Here is a 23,825-nt window from a genome sequence, read left to right as displayed (position 1 = left end):
TACCAGAGTGCATGTTTTAGCCATTAATGATCTGCACATGCTTCAGAAACACATTCCAGCTACATGCTTTGTGGGAAAGCCACAGAGACCATGCTGGCAGCACAAATTCATATTCTGTTAGTGCTATCAGTCGTTAGAATACATTCAATTTCATCCTGTTACCTGATAGTTTCTGCCATCCTTGAATTCCATAGTCCCATATCCTTCTTTATGGCTAAGATAAAATGAACCGGCAAATTTGGAATTGTCGGGCCAAAAATACATCCCTTTGCCATGGCGATGGTCCTTGTAAAACTGCCCCACATACCTCTGTAACTCACCAAAAAAAGAGGAAAGTGATATAGCTGAGGGAAGAGAAATAAGTGGCTTGTAATTGTTCCTCACTACAATGGAGCAATACTAGAGAAAACGCCCACACAAGATCTTGGTATATACAGAGTGCCTAGCCATTATGCATCTTTGGAAAACTGCCCAAAATCCTGGCCCCATTGAAGCCAATGAAAAAACTTCTCTCAAGTTCAACTAGGCCAGAATTTCACCTATTATTTTTCCATAGACATATGGTAGGGCCTGTAACTCTCAACAGTTTAGAAGGAGATAAGTCCAAATGTTCACATATTCAAGTGCTCCAAGTCACAGCGAGACACAGAGTAAGCCAGCAGCTATTTAAGCGCTCAGCAGCTGACCCAGCCCTTGTGTGTACATGTGAAATAGGGAGGTATTGAAGTTGCAGTATCAGGGAGATCCCGAGTATCCACAGAAACATAAGTTTGGCTCAAAATCAGGTGCACACACTATAAATGTATGCCCAGTTGCAGACCAGAGCTGGGTCTGCCTGGAGCAGCTGTCTCCCACTTACCTACTCCAACCCGAAGAAGCCCTGAAGAACCCAAAGAGACATCATCCCACGCCCTTCATCCTTCATCCCTGGCAGGTCAGTCATCCGTCCATCACCCTGTTCTCTCCTATCAGATTCCCAGGCCACTAACCCCTGGAAGAAGGAGCCTCTGCTCCCCCACAGCTATTCTTAGAAAGGCCCAGGTACACAGTTGACCCTGAATCCTATTATTAAGTCTGACAGTCAGTTCCCACTGGAGCTAGACTAAGCCAGAGGGACCTGCTGGCTCCCTCTAGTGTGCAATCCTGGGAAAACAGCCCCCAGTACCTCCAGAGAGTCCAGTCTAACAAATGAAGTGTAACTCGGCGGGTAGGACTTGCACCATAACAGTGTTAGTCAAGGTAATACATTTTTATATACAGATACATATGAGAAGGAGAGATAAAATCTGGTTACAACTTTAACAGGGAATCTACCTATTCTTCATAATATAACCACCATATTAAAAAAAAAACTAATTGATCCTTCCCATTTTTGCAAGGGCCTAAACCTCAATGTTGATGAAAAATGATTAATGAAATTATAATATACAAAACTTCTGAATTTAAGTTTTAACTGATTTAAAAAAACATAAACAAAAAAATCAGACATCAATGTTTATTGGATAAACATCAGAATAACACCAGAAATGGTTACTCAATCACAGAAATGTAGGACCGGAAGGGATCTCGGATAGCTCATCTGATGCAGGACTAAGCATTAGACCATCCCTAGCAGGTGTATATCTAACCTGTTTCTTAAAAACCTCCAATGATGGAGATTCGACTACTTTCCAAGGTAATCTATTCCAGTGCTTATCAGTTCTTACAATTAGCAAATTTTTTCTAACATCTAACTTAAATCTTCCTTGCTGCAATTTAAGCTGATGACTTCCTGTCCTGTCCTCAGTGAATAAGAAGAACAATTTATCACTTTCCTCTTAATAACAACCTTTTACATACTTGAAGACTGTTATGTCCCCTACCCCCAGTCTTCTCTTCTCCACACTAATCAAACCCAATTTTTTCAATCTTCCCTCACAGGACATTTTTCTAGACTTTTCATCATTTTTGTTGCTCTCTTCTGGACTTTCTCCAGTTTATCAACATCTTTGCTGAAGTGTGGTGCCCAGAACTAGACACAATACTCCAGGTGAGGCCCTATCAGTGCTGAGTAGAGCAGAAGAATTACTTCTCGTGTCTTGCTTACAATACTCCTACTAATACATCCCAGAAAAATGTTCATCTTTTTGTGACGATATTACACTGTTGATTCATATTTAGCTTGTGATCCACTATAACCCCCAGATCCTTTTCAGCAATATTCCTTCCTAGGCAGTCACTTCCTATCTTGTTTTTGTGCAATTGATTATTCCATCATAAGTGCAGTATTTTACGTTTGTTCTTATTGAATTTAATTCTATTTATTTCAGACCATTTCTCCAGTTTGTCAAGATAATTTTGAATTCTAATCTTGTCATCCCAAGTGCTTGCAACCCTCCCAGTTTAGTATCATCCACAAACATTATAAAAGTGTACTCTCTATGCAATTATCCAAATCACTGATGAAGTAATTGAACAGAACTAGACCCAGAACAGATCCCTGTGGGATCCCACTCAATGTAACCTTCCAGTTTAACCGTTATATCTACTCTCGGAGTACAGTTTTCAGGCCAGTTGTGCAGCCATTTTATAGTAAGTAGGTTTGTCTAGTGTATATTTCCCTAGTCTGCTTATGAGAAGGTCATGTGAGACAATAACTTTTAAAGTTGGAGATAAAATATCACACCTATTTATTCTGCCCCTATCCAATTCATATTGACTTCACCTTTTGCCCAAGTACAGTTTGTTTATACAGGTGAAGTCTAGGCTCCCTGGCTACTATCCAAGGGCTTGTATACATGGAGCAATAATATGGACTACAGGGGTGTGACTTTTAAAACACACTAATGTGTTGCGCATTAATTGGTCCAGGTAGACCCTGCTGGTGAAAACTAAAGATTCCCCAGGGCATTTTAACGTAGTGCTCTTTGAAACAGTACTACATCTACATACAAAGAGAACGCCCTGAAAACAACCAATTTTTGGACATTATGTAGAATTCAAAAATTGTGGAAAAAAACCCTGAAAAATGAAATTAATAAACTAAAAAAACAGAAGCCCTATGATGGTTTTAGTTTATTACAAGCTCACCTTGACTGAATTTTAGAAGATACCTACATGTTCTTGGACAATAGAATAGATCGCATCTTATGTTTTGCAGTGTTTATTTTATTAAAGGAGTGTTTATTAAAGTATGTTCAAGCTAACTGACAAAACTAGGAAACCTCTGCAGGCACAAAAGGTGTCAAGGAGAATGAGATCTCCTGGGCCATGAAAGCATATTTTCAGTCACCTCCAGATATAGTTGCACAGACTCTTAAATGCAGCTTTAGCATTTTTGTTTTGCTTTAATATTGTATATACTGTTTGAAGGATTACAGAAATGTTGGCTATTGTGATTTTTTGCCTTGAATAGTGTTCGGTAGGAGTTCTCGGCTGCAAATAGTGGGTGAAGATATTGCAGATTGTAATCTTGAGAGACATTTGGTTTAAAGTTAAAAACCACTAGGAATGTCTTCTCAAAGACCAGGCACCTCCCTATTATTAAAGAATGTCTTTTCCTGGGACCTAACAGAAAAAAGTGACACGTAGTACCTAGTATATCAAAGCTACAAAACTATGTCAAAAGCCTCTTTTATCACCCCTTGTCTCATCCTCCTCAATTCAAAGAGGAAAACCTAAGATTTCACACATACACACCATTTAAAGAACTCTAGAATTATTCTTTTTTAACCCAATTCCTTTGATAAACACTCTAAAAATCTTATTTCTTTCAATGATAAGGAAAACATATATAGTTGGGAATTGTTTTAAGAAGTTCTTGGTTACTCAACACAAGTTTCCAATGAAACGTGAAACCTTTGTTCATTCTTTAAATGCTTAAAATTGTATTTGTTTCTTTGGTGCAATCTGCACATTTTCTATTTAAATCCAATTATCTAATGTTATAACTGAGTATTTAGCTCACCTTTAATCAAAGCATCCCTTAAGGCGTAGTACAAAGACAATCATTAAGGGAGAATTAAGAGAGATAGTCATTAAGATATGGCTTACCATTTCTTGTTTCTCTTTTCTGAGTAATTTTGGGGATAAAATTACTTGGCGCTCAACATCTTAAAACATACCATTCTCCCCTATATGATGTTTCTACAATGTCTGGTGCATCGATGCACCAGATGGCTTGCCAATGTCCCACTGATATGTGGACTATGCTGTGACTATCCTCAGTAAAATTATTATAGATCAGACAAAATGACTAGATAGTTTGGGGATTAGTAATAGAATCTGACATGGATCCTTTCACTTCTAGGTCACCAATTTGAGTCCTGGCCTTAATTGATAGAGACTGAAAATCATTACCCTCCATGAAACAAATTGTTGATACCTTCCAGTAGGAGCTGAACAGAGATCTGCATCACAAAAGATGCTGAGCCACCACTATAGGCATTAACTGACATTTGCTGGCACTCTCAGAAGAAAAACAAAGGACCAAATGGGCTCATTGAGAATGTCGTTGCAGGTCAAAGTGAGAAACATTGGTGAATGACGTGCAAAAGCTTGCACTGTCAAAGCCTGTGCCACATCTGACTAGAACGAAGTCCACTTTCTAGGGCTGGTGACATAAAGCCAGTTAAATGAACTTCTAGAAAAATGCAGACAGAACGAGTTAAATATATTCCCATTTGGATGTTGCAGGAACTCAGGAGTGCACCTCAGATGCCCCCGCTGCCCAGGTAATGAGTCCCCAGTGGAGGTTTCTGGATTACATTGTTCTGACAGAACCCATTGCTGAAGAAACTACAGGGCAACATTCATGATTACCACAGATGAAACTATGTCCAAAGGGAGCTGATAGGAAGCACAGATAAAGCCCCATGTTCAAGAACTAAACCTTTCAGGCCTGCAGAACTAATTGTACTATGAACAGAGAGACGTAGGGTCCAGGCACAAAACTGCCTTTGACAGTAGCATCCGCAGGAAAAGAAGAAATGAGAAGCAGATTTGGGGATAGGTGGCTTGGATTACTTCTGCTGGAGACAGAGAAAGCGATTCTTTTGTACTGCGGTGATTAATCCTACGGAAGGCATTCAACTGTACAGAGAAACGAACAGTGAAAAGAAGAGAGTTGAGAAAAGGGCTAAGAGCTAGGGATGCAGCTGAAACACAGCCTTAGGAACAACAGAGAAACAAAGGTGAAATTCAGTGCTAACCAGTGTGCACCCCCAGGCCAATCAGGAGGTGAGACCCAGCCCAAGGACCTCCCAAAAAAGCAGAGTATGGAACTGACCGTGCAAGGCTAAGAGTGAAATACCTCAGCAGACAGCAAGTGAACAGCCCAGGGGAAAATGAGCATCTAAGACTGACAAAATGGAGTGACCCAGTGAAGCACAAGAAGTGTCCGAAAGCAACCAGTGAAGGAGCAGCACAGGGAGTCTGCCAAGAGCATGGATGGAAAAGAGCTCTGAATGGCCAGAGCAACGGAGCACCTGCAGGGGACCTGGAAAGCCAAGGTCACTTAGAGAAAACATAAGAGAAAACAGTTATAACTCTGATTTCATTCTTTACTCTCCTTGTTCCAGAGAAGGTGTTAATAGGTAGGTCAATGTTCCCAAATTCATTCCTCTAAACAGGGCCCAAGCCCTTTGGGAAGGCTTCACTTCGTACATTTATGGCCAGTGGAAAGAAATACAGATGGCAGCAACTAAGTCTTGGATGGGGGTCTCATATTAAACAACATCTTTGCTATGTGCCTGGAGGAAAGATGGTATTGAACTGTTCTTACTAATATTACATTTCTTTCCTTAAAGCAACATATTGCCACTGCAGTTTTTATAGCCCAACGTCTCAAAGGAAAAGAAATTTACTTTCCTGTTAGTGCTTCAAAAGATCACACAGATATGGTATAGAAAGGTACCAAAGCCTTCTAATGACTCGACACTGGCCACAGCCCAGCAGTGAAGTGTCATCAACCTAACAGTTTTAATTTAATTCATACAAAGCAAAACCTGAAAACACTGATTTATCAAATACTCTGATCTCCAAGACAACTAGTGCAAGAATTCTCGCAATTTCTTAGCAAGACAACACTGAAGTGGGTGAGGTAATATCTTTTAATGGACCGACTTCTATTGGTGAGGAAGACAATCTTTCAAGTTTACAGAGAGCTCTTCTTCAGGTCTGGGGATTTCTAATAATTTCTAAGTCAGGCAGCCATTTATGTAGGTTTGCCAGGCGTCTATTTTTTGACTGGAACACTCAGTCAAAAAGGGACCCTGGTGGCTCAGCAGTGCTGACCGGGCCGCTAAAAGTCTGGTCGGTAGCGCAGCAGGGCTGAGGCAGGCTCCCTGCCTGCCCTGGCTCCATGCAGCTCCCGGAAGTGGTCTGCATGTCTGGCTCCTAGGTGCAGGAGCTGCCAATGGGAACTGCAGCAACGGCGCCTGTGAGTGCAAGCAGCACACAGAGCCCCCTAGCCCGTCCACCTTGGAGCTGGACATGCTCGCTGCTTCCGGGAGCCACCTGAGGTAAGCGCCACCCAGAGCCCACATCCCTCTCCCCCCCAGCCACCTCCCAGATCCAAATTCCCCCCACCCCCGGAGCCTGTACTCCACAACCGCTCCTGCAACCCAACTCCCCGCCCCAGCCCATAGCCCCCTCCCACGCTCTGAACCCCCCAGCCCCAGCCACCTTCTGCACACCAAACCCCTCATCACCAGCCCCACTCCAAAGCCTGCACCCTCAGTCGGAGCCCTCACCCCATCCCGCAGCCTAACCCCCTGCCCCACCTCAGAGCCCCCGCCCACATCCTGAACCCCTCATTTGTGGCCCCACCCCAGAGCCCACTCCCCCAGCCAGAGCTCTCATCCTCTCCCGCACCCCAACGCCCTGCCCCAGCCCCCTGAATGTAATGAAGATGGGGGAGAGCGAGTGAGTGGGGGGGGAGATGGGGTAACCAGGAGTGGAGTGAGCGGGAGTGGAGCCTCAGAGAAGGGGCAGGGCAGGAGCAAGGCCTCAGGGAAGGGCGGGGCAGGAGTTGGGGCAAGGGTGTTCAGTTTTGTGTGATTAGAAAATCATATATGAGGAATTTCTCAAGAAATCTTTTTCACATCTAATTTAACAGGGTCAAAGTCCATCTTATAAATAGCAAGTTATGGCTAACTACATAGAAACTTCAACACTCCACGATAATATTCAGTATATTCACAGAAAAAAAGGAGAGAGAAATGTTAATTTTTATGTTTTCATGGGGTATGAACACATCACCTTTATAATATAAGGCAGATGGACACATCCTCCACTAGGCTACATCCACAGGAAATTACAGTGATTAAATTAGCAAGAGAACAGCTCACCTGATCAATGAATGCAACAGAAACATATTGAGAATTACTAACATTAATAAAAATGGAACATAAGAGATATTGTTCAAACAAGGTGAGATCCCCACTCCAATCCAGGATCTATCTGCTTGCAAAATTTCATTAAAATTAGACTTATTGCTGTATATTAGTTTTAATTCAATGAAAAGTGGTGGTTCTGCAAGGTGCTAAACATATGCCTGAACTGGAACTAAAATTAATTTTTCTGCTAAATGATTAAATTTAATTATGCATCAAAAAATGTAGCGATCTATTGGACAAAGGGAAGAGATATAAGCAGAATACACTCTTAACCAGATTTGAAGTCACTAGCTTTGAAATAGCAATAAGCTACACCATAGTTGGCATCCATGGAAATTTTATGTATTATTTTCAGGAAAAATATACTGAAAATTGCAAAAAAAAAAAAAATAAATAAAGCAAATACAGGTTACAGCGTTCAGGCCATTCCCTAGTTCACAGCAAGACCAATATGCTTGCATGTATTACCTGATTTATGGGACAGACTAGCCCTGCAGGTGGTTAGAAAAATATGTTTGCTCTTGCAGGGTTTTTGATGAGGCTTCTCTTTACAGGGAAATGGGCCTACAGAGTTACAGGGGCTGTGAAGGCACATGGAGAAAGGATTCCCTAGATCTACAGCCCCAGGAGCCATCTCCATAGATGGCTGCCCCTGCCCCTGCCCCTGCCCCTTCCCCTTTCCCCTCCACCCCCAGCAGCTCACTGGGTCTTCCACTCTGCTACCAGCTGCAGGGACCTCTCCCATGTCTCACTCTTTAGTAACATTAGGCTCTTAGTAAATATTCTCATTGTTATTTATAGCACTTTACAGTTTGAACACATGGACAAATGTTAGTCATTTATCACAGCATCTGCATGAGATAAGCAAGCATTATGCTAATTTTTAAAGCATAAAAACAGACATCTTATGATGCACTCTCACACTACTTATTTGCATCACAAGAATGCTACTATACCTATTTACAGACAGTGAAACCAACACAGAGACAAACATCCTGATCCTGTGCCCGTGCATACCCAAAACTACCAGCAAAGCTGTTGGGATATCTACATATGCCGGGAGCACAGGATAGGGACCTAACTGATGTGCTCAGAGCTGCACAGCAAGTCAATGACAGAACTATGATTAGGAGACAGAGTTCCTAGTTCCCAGTCCCAGCCAACTAGAAAATACTGCTTTATTACAGCAGCACTGACTGCGCCCCAGGTCCTAGATCAGGGCCTCATTGTGCTAGATGCTGTACAAAAACGGTTCTTGTTTCTCCATCGCAATTTCTGATGTAAATATCTGAGGGCAGTTAATAAGTTTCACAAATTCAGCAGGTACCACTAAGTGAACCTGGCATCTTCCCACCACAATGCAATCATCTTCTAATACAGGGGTTCTCAAACTGTAGGTCAGGACCGCTCAGAGGGTCATGAGGTTATTACATGGGGGGTTGCAAGCTGTCAGCCTCCACCCCAAACCCCGCTTTGCCTTCAGCATTTATAATAGTGTTGAATATATTTTAAAGTGTTTTTAATTTATCGGGGGGGGGGTCGCACTCAGGGGCTTGTTATGAGAAAGGGGTCACCAGTACAAAAGTTTGAGAAGCACTGTTCTAGTATGATAACTCTATAGATACTCGGACTGAGGCCATGCTAAACATTAGAAGTAACAGAACAAATTGATTTACCTGCAACCTTAAATCCTGTTTAATTTTTACTGTGATTATATTACTAGCCAGCAGGTGGAGACACAGAACCACTCTAGGAAGTAACAGTAAAACTATCTATCTAGTTTGGTGTAAGCAAGAGTAGCAGAAAGATGCAAGTGTAAGTAAACATTTGAATTTGTAGCATGTTTCCTTATATTTCTTCACGAGATGGGTTTGCAAACATAGACGCTCTAATACATTACAACTGTGTAACAAGAGGGGTAAATTTGTAGTTATGTTTGACTAATCCATTGCACAGTAAACATTTTGAAAGTCTAATTCACACAAAGTCAGATCAAGTATAAAATGCCAGTATCAGTGAGAGAAGAAGGATTTATTCAACGTAATATTTGTCCATAGCAGGCATGAATTTGAGCAAACTTCCCAAAGGACTAGAAGTATTAACTTTTAAGAGCATAGTTCTCCAGCAAAAAGTAACATGGGATGATCTCTATCCCATTTCGAGTAATCAGACTGGTTTATCAAAAAGGCACTTCTCAACTACCCAACATCCTATATTAAATTCAAGACAAAGAAGTAGATGTTGGATTTTTGGAATGTACTGTGAAAGGAGAATACAGTAGAGCAATTAGGGGACCAAATGTTCAAGCCCAAAGTGCAAAAGGACAGTATGAAAATCAAGACCTAAAAGCTGAAACGGTGGCATGATCAAACTGCTAGCACTCAAAGGAAGAAATACTATAGTGAAATCTTGATTTCTTACTAAGATAATATTTGAATAAATGCCATTGATGGTAGCCTACAAGTAATGTCAGGTACATAAAATGACTATTAGCCAAACTTATATTGGCATTAACGAAAAGATGGCTGAATATCAGATTTTAAACTAATTTCCATCCTGCCTTAAAACTGAATGAATACTTAAACCTTAAAAGTTCTTCATTCAATATTAAAACCACAAGGACCAAAGCGAATGTAAACTAATTTACCATTTCTGATATTTGGATCCCATGCAATTAATGTTTCATTGTGTAATTATTTGGCAACACAGTGGCTGCCAATAGGAGATACTGACATACCTATTTTATGTTAATAACTTTAGTTGAACTCCCAGTTTTAGCATGAGGAACAGTGCTAGCTGAACTTTCAGCATACTGTATTGTGTGCCATAAATACAGCATTTGTTAAAGGGAAAAATATACATCCTATTTAGCAGGCAGAGATTTATTTATTACACTTTTGTATATTGATTTGAAGAGTGAGAAACTTACCAATGTGTCTTCCTTGACATTGTTATGTTCAAATCAAACCTGCCATCGGATAGACATGCATTTAATGTAAATTTTAAATAGAATAAACCAGTTTACCTCACCATTGACCCATGAGAATTCTCCATAACCAAGCTTTAAATCAAACCCAAATTCCCCTTTGTAACTGGAACCATCTGGCCATTCCTGAATGCCACTTGTGAGTATGATCCTGTTACTGCTTAAGTCATCTTCAGTCAATTTCACTAACTGTTCACCATCTTCTTCAGTTTGAGATTCTTCCTCTTCGTCAAAGAGACTGGAACCTTGTTCAACATCATCTTCTGTTTCTTCTTCTCTGATCAGACTAGAACCTTGTTCATAATCACCTTCTGTATCTTCTTTGATCAGCCTGAAACTACATTCAGAAGGGGGACAAAATTCAAATCAGAATCCCAGACTAACACCAAATGAAGCTGCAACTATTTTGCTTCACACAGAATAAATAAATCTAACTCCAATATAACCATTCCAAACACACACAGTGTTTACTACACAATGCCTAATACTGCTGGTATATAAAATCAAGGCATACACTGAGGGGAAAGAGAAAGCAGAGGAAAAATTTTGTTCCATAAGTCCAGACTAAATAGGTTGCACATCTATAATGGGCCATTTTATAGAACAAGAATAGGTCTCCTTGTTAATACAAATGAGTTAATCAAACATAGGAGATCTATACACATTCATCATTAACACCTGCCATCAACACACCAGAATACTCTCTTCCAACACATACACGTATAAACTCTTCATGTACATCCTGACATAACCAACACCCTCACATGTACAATCCCACTTTCACATCACACTCCAAGGTACCCTCCTACTTGCAAGCATACACATCCCTGAACAAACATGCACTTCAAACACACCATGCATACGGTTGCCAACCCTCCGGGATTGTCCTGGAGTCTACAGGGGGTGAGGGTAGGGACTTTTTGTACCTTTATATGAAAAGTTGTCAGTGATGCAGCCCTCGTGCCAATGTACTAGTGCTCACGTGCCCCTCCTGGTGATTTGAATTTGAGATCCCTTCTTTAATTAAAGATAATGTCATGTGATGAAATCTCCAGGAATTCATCCAACCAAAGTTGGTAACCCTACCCATGCATGGATCATGGCACATGCATGTACAGACACCAAGCTCCTGCACACCCTCTGCCACATGCATGTAAACACACACACACACACACACACACACACACACACTTCACACATCCTACACATGTACACATACACTTGGAATCCCTGCACACAACTGCACTTCCCCATGTGTGCGTATATGCCCTCCAAGCCCATGCACAAACGTGCTCCCACACGTGTATGCACACATCCAAGCACCTGCACACACATTCTCTGCCACATACGTGCACACCCACAAACACGCCAACCCTACCATACATTGGTGTGTATGCATGGATTCCCTCCTGGACACACATGCAAGCTCTCACATGTGGGCACACGCACACTCCAAGTCCTTGCGCACACACAAGTAAAAGCACACACATGCCAATTCCCACACACGCTTGTGCACACACACACACTCCAGCCCCGGCACGCACAAGTACTTCACACGCCCCACACACGTGCGCTCCCACACACACATGCTCTGCGCTCTCTGCCCTCCGCCCCAGCTGCAGGCGGGCCATGAGCCCGGGCTGGGCACAGGAAACCCCGAGCTCCCCGACACCCACCCAGCAGCTGCAGGTGGCTCCATCAGCTCGTCCCCCGGCAAAGCAGAGCAGCCCCGGCCAGTGCCGCGGGCCCTACCACTGATGGGACGGGATGCTAGGGAGTGCAGCGCAGCGGTACCGCGCGGAGCAATGGCGAGTACAGCATTAGCCTCAGCGCAGAGCGGGGCACCGAACTACGACCGCCTCCAGCACAGCACACTCCAACCCCCCTCCCCGCCAGCCCACATGGACTGTGCCAGAGTCCGGGTTTCCATGGAGACCCGTGTGTGTTTGTGAAACTGGCCTCGTCCTCGCTCGCCATTGGCCCCCTCCCTCCGTGGGGCGGCCTAGCAAGCCCCGCCCCCACACAGTGCTGGCCCGGGGTCGGCCCTGCGTGGAGCGCGGCGCTTTTCCAGTGTGAGGCGGGGGTCGTTCCCTGCTGCAGGGCAGCGAGCAAGGGCGGGAGGGGGCCCTTCCCTCTCTGGGCCCCCACCCTCTTATTTCACTCTCCTGCCCTCCAGCCCTGCCCTTCTGCTACCCCCTGCTCATGCCCCTCTCCTACCCCCCAGCCCTGCCTCTCTCTTACCCCTCTGCTCATTCCCCTTTCCTGCCCCCAATCCCTGCCGTTCTCCTGCCTCCCTGCTTATTCCCTTCTTCTACCCCCAAGTTCTACCCCTTGCTCATTCCCCTCTCCTGCCCCCCTGCTCATACCCCTCTCCTACTCCCCGCCTTGTCCTTCTCCTGCCCCTCTGCTCATTCCTGTCTCCTGCCCCTACTAATTACCCTCTCCTACCCCCCCCAGCCCTGCCCCTCTTCTGCCCCCCCTGCTCATTCTCCTGTCCTGCCCTGCCTCCCTGCTCATTTCCCTCTCCGACTCCCCCGCCTTGTCCCTCTCCTGCCCCCCTGCTCATTCCCCTCTCCTACTCTCCAGCCCTGCCCCTCTTCTGCTCTGGGGTCAGGCCCCTCTCCTGAACCCCAGATATTCCTCTCTCATGCCCTGTTCCTGTCCCCCGCCCCCTTTTCCCCATGGCCATGCCTCTATCTTCCTGCATGTGCTTACTGGCCCCCTCTTGCTGTATGCCTTGGGCCTGCCCCAGGGCCATGCCACCCCCAGCACCAGTGCTGTGCTGACGCCTTTTACCCCATCACTGGCCGGGACGATGGCCTTGAGCAAAGAGGTCACACATTCCTCAAAGCTCTTCCTTACGGCATGTGTGTCCTGGTATAGCGCCATGACAACACATGGCACTATGCACACCTACCTTGTGCTGTGGTAACAGAGCTGGGTGACACACCAGGCTCTCAACCCCATGGAGTAGTTTATGTTTACATGGAGACTGCAAGTTCTTTTGGGCCCAATCCATGTCCTAGGTACAGCACCATTTAAAGTTATGGGTGTCCCTAAACCTCTGACTTCCAGAAGCTAGGACTGGACAACAGGGGGAGGGATCACTTGCTAAAGTGCCTTTTTCTGTTCATTCCCTCTGAAGCTTCTGGCACTGGCCATGTCAGAAGACAGAATACTCGGCTATATGGACCATTGGTCTGTCCCCATATGGCTTGTCTTATATAGAGCACTACACAAATGTTTCATGCTTTACTTCCAGCAGGGTGAAAGGTGCTTGGTGACACCCACTCAGACTGAGGCAAGCAGCAAGCATTGCTAACGGTGAGGGAGGAAGTTCATTAAACATTGCTCAAAATGCTCCCCAGCCAGCTGGACAGGTGTCCTTTCCATCCCACCTCAACAGTTGCATTTCCCCGGTGATCATAGACATAGACAACTTTAGCTTCCCTCTCTCCCTCAAAACTAAAGATTGCAGGAAACACTGAGTTTGGAACAGAAGTTCATTTATTACACTACTAGTGGGATGGACAAATTTAATTATGGCACAAAACTACTCTTTGAAGCAATATTCAACATCTGTTATTTTATTATTTTTAACTTTACCCACACATAAAAAAGTTTTCTATTCCCCTGCTTATTCCCAAATGCCTCTCGCTCTGGCTTATAAGTGCCATCTGTAGAAAACTGGGGCCCTCTTTTTAACTCCTGCTCCCTCATTCAACTTTCTGAGTTCTCAGAAACCAGGAAACCACTCACCCCACGCTCTACCTTCTGGGAGGTCATTAAGGGGTATTCATTCCAGACATAGCCGTTGCTTCTCCAGGCCAAGATTTGGGAGCAAAGAGCATGAAAAAAATGAAAAGTGTAACACCTTCTCTTTCACATAACAAAGGACAGGTGGAGGCCACGTCTACACTACAGCCTAAAATCGAAATTATTAAAACCGGTTTTATAAAACTGGTTTTATAAAATCGATTTTACGCGTCCACACTAGCCCACATTAATTCGGTGGCGTGCGTCCATGGTCCTAGGCTACCATCGATTTCCGGAGCGGTGCACTCTGGGTAGCTCAGTAAAACAATGAGACCAATAACTTCGATTTCCGTCCACACTAACCCTAAATCAATAGAGTAATATCGATTTTACGGTTACTCCTCTCGTTGGGGAGGAGTACAGAAATCGATTTTAAGAGCCCTTAAAATCGATTTAAAGTGCCTTGTAGTGTGGACAGGTACAGCGTTAAATCGATTTAACGGTGTTTAAATCGATTTAACGCTGTAGTGTGGACCAGGCCAGAGAGAGACATGTATCTCCTGCTGCTTTTGCTCCTCTCTGTAGAACCTATGGATAACAATGCCGCCTCACAGATTCTTTTGCAACTGCACAATAGAAAGTAAAGCCTCAAATTCTTATGTTGCTAGGAAACCATACATGATTCCTTAGTAGGGCAAGGAGAGGTCATAGTTACTCATCATGCAAGTAGTCTATCCTTAGTGTGATATTATTAGGTTAATATGGAATATTTTTAAAGAGAACTCACAGCATTAGATTTTCAACTAGTAATAAACAATCCTATTAATTAATTTAGATTAAATCCTGCTTAAATTACAAGAGTACTGCTACTGAAGGTGGGGAGATTGCTCACAAGAGTAAGGCAAGTAAAATTTGTCCTTCAGTCTTAATTGTGGACAAGAGCTTGTGAGGAGAAATTTTTTTTTTTCTAAAATGCAGGGTGTGGGGTGGGGATCCAATTCAAATGTAAGAACAGTTCCAGGTTGGTGACCTGCTTTTTGAAAGAGTACTTCGGTTTATAACATCGTACATTGATAATCTCTTTTTTATTCTGTTTAAAAGTTTACAATCCCAAAATGAATCTCTGACATTCCACTTGGAATTACTTTGTAAATGCTATAATCTCCAGAGTCAAAGTTCATGATGGAAATCCATAATAGTGAGTCTATCAGGAAGAGAGACCGGCAAACAGGTAATAATCTAAAATCATTAGATCTGCATTAAATATTAAGGTGAGAGGCACTCTGTAAATATCTGAGATGGACTTACTATATAAGATGCAGTTTCAATATACAATTAGCAACTACTTCATTCAGAAATCAAATTGTTTCTATTACTGAGCAGAGCATTTGGTATAAGTCAAAATCATATTACTTCATTTGTTGTAAGAAGAAAGGGAAAGTTTTCCACAAACAAGTTACTACATGAGTAGTGAAACACATCCTTTTGCCCCAAACTTTGGAATTTAAGATAGGAGATAGAAACAAAACTACCCAAGATTTGCAAGAACAAATCCTAACAATAAAAGCATCTTTCTCCAGTTCCAGGAAGGTCTGCAAAGGAAAGTAGTGAACCATCTGTCAAACATTCACAGACATTAGAAGTTTCATTTAAAGTAGGGGTACTGATATCTAAATTGGCTGAGGCTCAGAAGAGACTAAAGAAATCAAATCAGCAGTAAAACAGAACCTTGCTAAAATACAACAGTTAATAGAGCCTAGGCCAAAAAAAAAGTTCTCACCTGTGAAAAATTTATTCAAAGCTGAAATATAATAATTAAATTTCAGTTTAGAAATATGAGCTGCTTAACATAGGGGAAGTCCAATGAAAAATGAAAAGATATTTTGATGGCCAAGCTTCTGATAAGGAGTAAGAAGTCGGAAATCAGGTATTTATGTTGTATGTCTCTGATAAACAGCTCTTTCCGAAAACCAGTTGGGAGGATCCCTAATATAAAATGGACAAGGCTAGTCCATCAGTATACTTGTTTTGGGTATAGGATGAAAAACGGGAGGTGAATCAATGGTTGCATGCTATGCAGCTGAAACCATGTGGTGCAAAGGACAGAAGTGAAGGATATTTGTTTTGTTTCAGGCATTGATCACCATGAGAGGCATAATATACACTGCACTGAAGTCAATTAAATTTGGAATACAGCAGAGGAACGAGACAGTAATAATACATGCGGGGAAACTGCCACCCTAGCCTATGATTCCCAGGTAATCATGCAGGAAAGTCCTACAGTGTTCTGGTACAGACTGGACTGCAGCCAAGGTGGAGGATCCCGCAGCACAAGCAACTCGCAGGAGCAGGGACTTGGACTAGGGGCCCTAAAAGTGGCGGTGTGTTTAAATGGGATGGTAATGGCTAACCTAACCATTTATAGCGTGCAGCTAACACATGCAGGTAATATTACAGTAACTTTAACAGATCATCAAACTACTGCCCATGAATCCACCTACCATGCCAGGAAAATGACTGAGACTTTGACCTTCTCTCCGAATGTGCTTAAGGATTGGCAGAGTACCACTACCATTCCTGAACATACTAGAGCAGGGGTAGGTTACCTATGGCATGCATGCCAAACATGGCACACAAGCTGATTTTCAGTGGCACTCACACTGCTGGGGTCCTGGCCACTGGCCTGGAGGGCTCTGCATTTTAATTTAATTTTAAATGAAGCTTCTTAAACATTTTAAAAACCTTATTTATTTCACATACAACAATAGTTTAGTTATATATATTATAGACTTATAGAAAGAGACCTTCTAAAACATTAAAATGTATTACCGGCATGCAAAATCTTAAATTAGAGTGAATAAATGAAGACTCGGCACACCACTTCTGAAAGATTGCCGACCCGTGAACTAAAGTAACTATGCCTCCTACTCTGGAATTGAAGCAAGATGGTAAACCATGCCCAGAAACAGAAGCAGGACTTGGCAATGGACTAGTGATAAATTGTGAACATCAGATTATGTATAACAATGCACAGTACCAAATTATACCTGTGGTATTGAATTTAACCAATTTTATATTACCACAGCAGCTCTGTCAAGCAAAATATTATGCACTTCTAAATGCAATGATAGCAAAAGGGGTGCAAAATTTCAGACAGTCAATGGATGGGATGGAATTGGAGGAAATGTGGTTGCCTGAGAAGGGAAAGAGTCGGGGAAGAAAGATAAAGATATATGAACAGTATTAGGAGTTGGGGCATGGAGAACTTCAGCATGGAATCATATGAATATGACAGTATGGCCATTCTTATGATGCCATTCACACATTCCCCGTCTACTGGCTTCAACCATATCCATTATTATGGTCACTACAGTTATTTCCATTGCTATTATGCCACCAATACTCCAGGAGCACACTGCTTCAGTTCCACCCATTCCCAGGACTCAACCAGCTTACAGTTCCAAAACATATCCAATAGACATGCCTTTCCCATGGCTTCTGGATATCCAGCCAATCATTCCTCCATTCAGATTATTCCCTAGCACAATCCACACAATCACTTATCTCAGTTCAGTGGAAAAATTGACATAAGAAACAAGGTTCCAGACATCTAACACCTATATGCTGCACAAGACCACTACTAAGCATGGGTTAGAAGCAGAACACACAAAACAACATGAACTAAAGATGATATTGATCAGTGCAAGATCTACCATTAACAAACAATAAACAATCCATGACCTCATCAGTGACAAAGCACCCAATATAAGCTGCATCACTGAGACCTGGCTGAATGACACCATGAGCCTGTGCTAGCCCACCTTACCCCAGCCCCAGGATACATGGACCATCACAAACTCAGACAGGACAAGAAGGCAAGTGGCGCTGCATTCATCTTCTCTGCAAACATCAAATCCAAGAGACGTGCCTAGATAAGACAAGTTTATACAAATTAAATCTTTACACGAGTGCATGAAGTGCAAATTTTGCTCAGTACAACAAGCTGTGTATTTCACCCTGCTCACAGTACCACTGTGATGGGATCCCCAGGGTGCAGCCCGGGACCATGGGACCGCTATGCCCTCTTAACTCTCTCTAGCCTGGGCTATGTCTCACAAGGCCTTGCTAATGACCAGCCGCAACCCCCTTTAGGTGCTGTTATCAGTCAGCACAACCGCCTGTGGAGTCCCCCCACCCAGCTAGATTGCATGAACGCTTCCAGGGCCACTCATGAATCACACAGAGAAAGGCACTGGCCGAATCCCTGCAGCTCCCAGCACTGTAGCTCAGGAATATACCATCTTGCACTGCTCAAGATGAGCAGTGCAAATTTATTAATTGGTTCACCACTTCATCAATGGAAAATGGACATACACCAGCCTTTGCAAACCCGAGCAGATTTGCCACTCACTTCAGGCAAACTCACTGGTAAAGACAAACAGTTAAACAAATGTAGTGACTGCAAAAGATAGATTTTAAGTGATATTAAGCGATAGGCAAAAAGTCAGGCCACACAGTTTCTGAAACCTGGGGACTGCGGCATACCATGGCTCTGGGAACTGGAGTTGGGGTGGGGGAACCGCCAACAAACTCTACATTAAGACACTGATAACTAACACTAAGGAACTAACTATATACAACCAGATAAAGAACGAACTTGCTGAGCAAGAGCTAAGGGAAGTTTCAGCCACCATCACTGGCGGTAAAAAGAAACTGAAGGGGTGGCAGGTTGGCAGGGATATATACTAGGCACCATGAAGGTGCGACACCAAGGCGCACCCAGGCCAACCCAAAGGATGCTGCTAGGGGAAAAATCTTCCATCCAACATGCATGCACGCGTGCACACACCTAATTGGAATGGACATGAACAAGCATTCGAAGAAGTAATAGTTTTTACAAAGAATCATATCAACATTAATTAATCATTGTAATTCTCATGGGAGATAGGTAAATAAGTATTTTATGCATCTGATGGAGAAACGGAGACAGAGAGGTCAAGTATTTTCCAAGGTTGCATGGCAAACAACTGGCGTGGGCAGGTTTAGAACTCAAATTGTTGTCTCCTAGTCTCTGCACTTTTCAATCCATCACCTTTTACAATATCATATAATATCTTGCATTATTATAGTACCTTTCATTATATCATTTCTGTGCTCACTTTTTATCCACAAAAAGTGCAGAATGATTGAAAACTTTCATCCGCAAACATTCTGTAAACTTCAGAATGCTGTGCTGAGCAAGATGAGTGTGCTGTTTTCTATTAACATTAGCACTTTAGAAAATACTCCGCACTCCTAAAAACAATCCACTGTTCTGGATTTGGTGCAATATATTCTATTTGCTTCAAGTTCATTTTATTCCTACTTGGTCAATATTTCAGGGGTTACAGTAGTATTACTTTCTGAATAAGCAGTAGTCCTGGCGTAGATTAATTTATTTTTGTGTTGAGAGCTACAAAATTGTTGCAGAAATTGGTGCATTCAAATGTCTAAACTGTTCTACGAGTGCTCTATGGGCTCTGACGTGTTTTAATTTCTCAAATGTTTCTATCACACTATAGCACTAGGACCTGAAGGAATCCTTTAGTTCTGGTACAGTAAGCGTAGAATAAATATAGCACAGCACAGATGGCTAAGGAACAGGACAGCAGAAACAAGCCAAAGTGCTGCTGGAAACAAACTGCACTTTCAGTTAATCAGGGTTTAAGTATCATTTTGTCTTCTGCCACAGTCCTTAATGCTTCTTATCAAAAGCAACCTATGAAAGTGTCAGAGGGCAGTGGTGACACTGCACCCTTTGTTGCCAATGTTACAGCTCTGTAAGATCACAGACTCTTTGCTAATCAGTAATTCTAGATCAGCCTGCAACAAAGAACTCCTCACTCAAGAGGGAGTTACATTCTGTATTAATGTCTCCAGGCAGCAGCCATTCCCGGGCCTTCATCACATCCGAAGCCTGCGCGTTCCTGTTTTTGATGACCCTTTGGAGGACTTGTATAAGTATTTTGAACAGTGCAACAATGCCATAGAGGACACAGTACGAAGTGGTGGAAAATGCTTAGTTTACTGTAAAAATGGCCGCAGCAGATCTGCAGCGATCTGCACTGCCTATCTGATGAGACACCAAAATCTCACTCTAAAGGATGCCTTTGAGGTACTGTACTCATGCTCAAAAGTTATACCTCTTATGTTTGATAAGAAATTAATTTCAAATTATGTTATGAATAATGACCTAATTCCTAAGACCACAAGAAACAAACAATAAAGGAGACAGCATTCCTACCTGAAGAAAATAAGCACCTGGAGATAAAACTATTTAAATTGCTTTACTGAACTTGGACACATATGAGTGCCATTATTGACAATACTGACAAAATCTAATGTAGTTTGACAGATGCATTTTAGTGTCCTTAGCCCATTTTATTTATGTATTAAATACAGGGTAAATCTTGCTTTTTTAATCTTTTCCAATTTTATTCACAAATTATCTGAACATTTTCAAATTTATGCACTTGAAATCCTGTGAATTTTATTGGACTGTGGTTTATAAGCAGTTTAACAATATTCAGCATTCCAAATCTGAGCTGTTATGATTGGACACAATCCCATGCTAAATTTCTGGTCCCTGACTGGACATGGGAAGCTTTTAAAATTAGGTTTCTGGAACAAATACAATTACAAAGTCAAACATTCTTTAAGAAAACACAGCAGAATATTCGCAGAAAGTTGGCTGTTTCTGTGAACATTCCTAATTGCATTTGCAAATCGATGGCAAATGAACGTAAAACGAGGTGCAGACAGAGAAAGCCACTCTGTGAAAAAAATCAAGCAAATTTGTGCAGATATCACTTGGCAGTGTTAATCCTGATCTCCTTCATAGCAATGTTATCTATGTAATAGCCAAACATTGCAGAGAGACAATATTTATTGTTCCTGATAAACAGTTCCTTAGATAATAATAATGCCCTACTAATAATGCCTCAACTTTTATTTGGAGTGCCCACAAAGTGGGGCTCAGTCTATATGTGCTTTCAGCCTTGGCTTTCTACTAGACCTACCAGAAAAGTTACTAATTAAGATGATTGTCATGTTGATGCCACTTCACTAAGAACTGGACTAACCCTCACTTCCCCAGATACAACAGATCAGATTACTCAAAAAATGATACCATGTATTCTTTGGCATATGCAAAAAATATACAAAACAAGGGCATTTCACAGTTATTCCCACATAGAAATATCAAAATCTACTTTCTCAGAAGTCATGGGGGCGGAGGAGGAGGAATATCTTGCCTGATTTCCTGCACAATTTCTACTACACATGCAATGTTTGTCACTTTTTCTAGTCTGTGAAGACTGCCAGACCAGGAGTAGAGCCCAACACAGGATTCTGGACTCAGCTGCAGCGATATGAAGAATATTTACAGACGCAGCATCAGTTGGGTCATTCTTCTGAAAAAATGATTTCTTCCAAATAAATATAATTCTCACTGAAATTTTCTTTTTCAAAGTTTTAAACACAATTGCTTCTAAAAGGCCTAGCAGGGCTGCAAAACCAACTAGTAGAACATAAAACATCCAGCCTTCTCAATTTATTTTTGAGGTTTGCATGACATTCAGATTCTGCAGATTAAGCAGATGTTTAAAAGAATTCTAAACTTTATGGGTGCAAAGACAATCTTCCAAATGTGAACAGAGTGTAGCCAAAGCAGTATTATTTTCCTCGATCCTGTAAACAGCCTACAACAACATGAGGCGTGAATTTCCTCATTCAGCTCACTGAGGTGCTAACTTTAAAGTGTAATGAAGACTCTAAGTATTTAACTGTTGATCATTTTAGCAGATGGAATTGGGATAGGAGAGCAGCCCGCAGGTGGCGGAAATTGATGCAGGGAAAAAGGTGCAGAGTGAAGCAAGGAAGAGAAATGAACAGGGAAGAGAGACAAACATAAAGGATAGAGAAGGAAGAAAAACAAAGAGAAAAAATATAGTGGTGCAGTCCTAATGGTGAGCATATTTTCCCATTGAGTGATGCTACATATGACAATAGGATACTGAATAAATAACTTTTCATCACTAAATACAGGCTATATTCTACTCTTGATCTTGGTACAAAGCTCCCAATGACATCAGTGGGAGAACTACTGTGCCTAGAACAGTATATAGTTCAAATCTGTACCTCATCCATTGGGCAATAATTAAAAGTGCAATTTGGCCTCTCCACAAAATAAGTTTGACAACCCTCACCTACTTGTTGATGAGTAGGTCTAGAACTAGAATAGAGGGGCACTGCAGACCACAGGCTGAATACTGGCAGAGTTCTATGTGGGAAGTTTACACAGCTACTGTTCATTCTATGCCTGAATTAGCTGAGTTTTCCCTTGTTTTCAGCAGTACTGAAATATCCATCACAATATTAAAACAATTAAATGATACAAAGGGGAAGAAACTGGCATTATAACATAATCTCCATCCATTCTATTACCATTTACTAAGCCAAATGAGATTTAACAGTCCCCAAACTGACTTACTGAATAGATCACCAGGGTATAAAAGAACATGCTATATCACACATACAAAACAATGTTTCTGCTAAGAGCCCTTATACGATTTCATAGGAAATATGCTACCTGGGTACATTGGACAGATAGAATTTACTACTCAGGCTACATTTAAATTTAATCATGGGGCTCAATATCAGACAAAAGTAGAGGATTGTTTTGTTGAACTGTTTTAATACATTTGAAATTTAAAAAACAATTATGAAAGCTGTAAAATTGTCAACGTGAAATTTCATTTGGCATTGCTCAGCCAACCAATGTAATTTTTACAAAGGTTAGCTGATCTTCAATGACTAGATGCTTATACAATACAAAAGGTGTTCCCAGCAGTAGAGTAACTTGAGATGAAAATGCTAATGACTGAAAGTTACAACAATAAAATTACTGCAGAACAGAGCTACTGTTTGAATTAGACAATTGTAATACAATGTTTTTTTTCAGGTTTCAAGTGTAAATGGATTTTTTTTTAATCCACAAAACAATAAGTAACAAAGTAATCAATGATTTGGGAATAAGGCATCAGATAGATAATGCATCCCTTTATCAGATGGCTTCTCTATTCCTGACTGTTTGCAGTATTCCTTGTATATTATTCTATTTCTATATTTGCCATCCACTGGACAAGGATTTTAGTGTGTTGTGTTCTGCAATTTTTTTTTTAAAGTTCCACTACAAATCCCACATACTAGACCAGTGACTTTCAAACTTATTTGATCGTGCGCCCCCCCTTCTTTGTATCTATAGAAGTTTATGTGACCCCTCCGCCACCCCCACCCATGCCACACAAGTATCTATACCAATGTACGTGGCAGCAGTGCTTCACTGGAATCAATTTTGGCTTCTTTGTTTTTCACTTGAGTTGGGGGGTTTTCTGTTGCATGAATGAGCCAGTGATGCATTATAAGAAGAGCAAAAGCAAAACTGCAATTGTGGTCCATGCTTACAATTAAATATCAGAGGGGTAGCCATATTAGTCTATATTCACAAAAATTACAAAGAGTCCGGTGTCACCTTTGGGTTTTTTCCCAGGAAAGCTTATGCCTAAATAAATCTGTTAGTCTTTAAGGTGCCACTGGACTCCTCGTTGTTTTTACAAAGCAAACAGATTAATGTGCAGATGGCCATGACTTTTTATAATGTTATGCAA

General features: G+C 41.9%; 2 protein-coding genes across 10 annotated transcripts in view; one reads left to right on the top strand and one right to left on the bottom strand.

Moving 5' to 3' along the window:
* Window positions 1-12,221, bottom strand: part of ANKMY1 (ankyrin repeat and MYND domain containing 1) — a 65,194-nt gene extending 52,973 nt beyond the window's left edge. For 7 of the 9 annotated variants that reach the window (XM_050964004.1, XM_050964005.1, XM_050964006.1 and 4 more), the window contains exons 1-3: window positions 12,039-12,221; window positions 10,402-10,699; window positions 163-309 (exon numbers count right to left, since the gene is read on the bottom strand). In XM_050964004.1, coding sequence (XP_050819961.1) covers window positions 163-309; window positions 10,402-10,699; window positions 12,039-12,061 — 468 coding nt within the window. In that variant the 5' untranslated portion in view covers window positions 12,062-12,221. Of the gene's footprint in view, window positions 1-162; window positions 310-10,401; window positions 10,700-12,038 lie in introns of those variants that run through there. The other 2 variants (XM_050964007.1, XM_050964011.1) reach the window with 2 other exon arrangements.
* A 7,551-nt stretch (window positions 12,222-19,772) lies between these two features.
* DUSP28 (dual specificity phosphatase 28) lies at window positions 19,773-21,595 on the top strand. The gene is made up of 2 exons (XM_050964178.1): window positions 19,773-20,272; window positions 21,464-21,595. Exons 1-2 carry the CDS (start codon window positions 19,925-19,927, stop codon window positions 21,593-21,595), a joined length of 480 nt encoding a protein of 159 aa, XP_050820135.1. The 5' UTR covers window positions 19,773-19,924.
* Window positions 21,596-23,825: the final 2,230 nt, after the last annotated feature.

This window comes from Gopherus flavomarginatus, chromosome 8 (assembly GCF_025201925.1).
Source record: "Gopherus flavomarginatus isolate rGopFla2 chromosome 8, rGopFla2.mat.asm, whole genome shotgun sequence".
NCBI lineage: Eukaryota > Metazoa > Chordata > Testudines > Testudinidae > Gopherus > Gopherus flavomarginatus.
The sequence above is the reverse complement of the archived record's forward strand: the minus strand, read 5'-3'. Positions and strand labels throughout refer to the sequence as shown.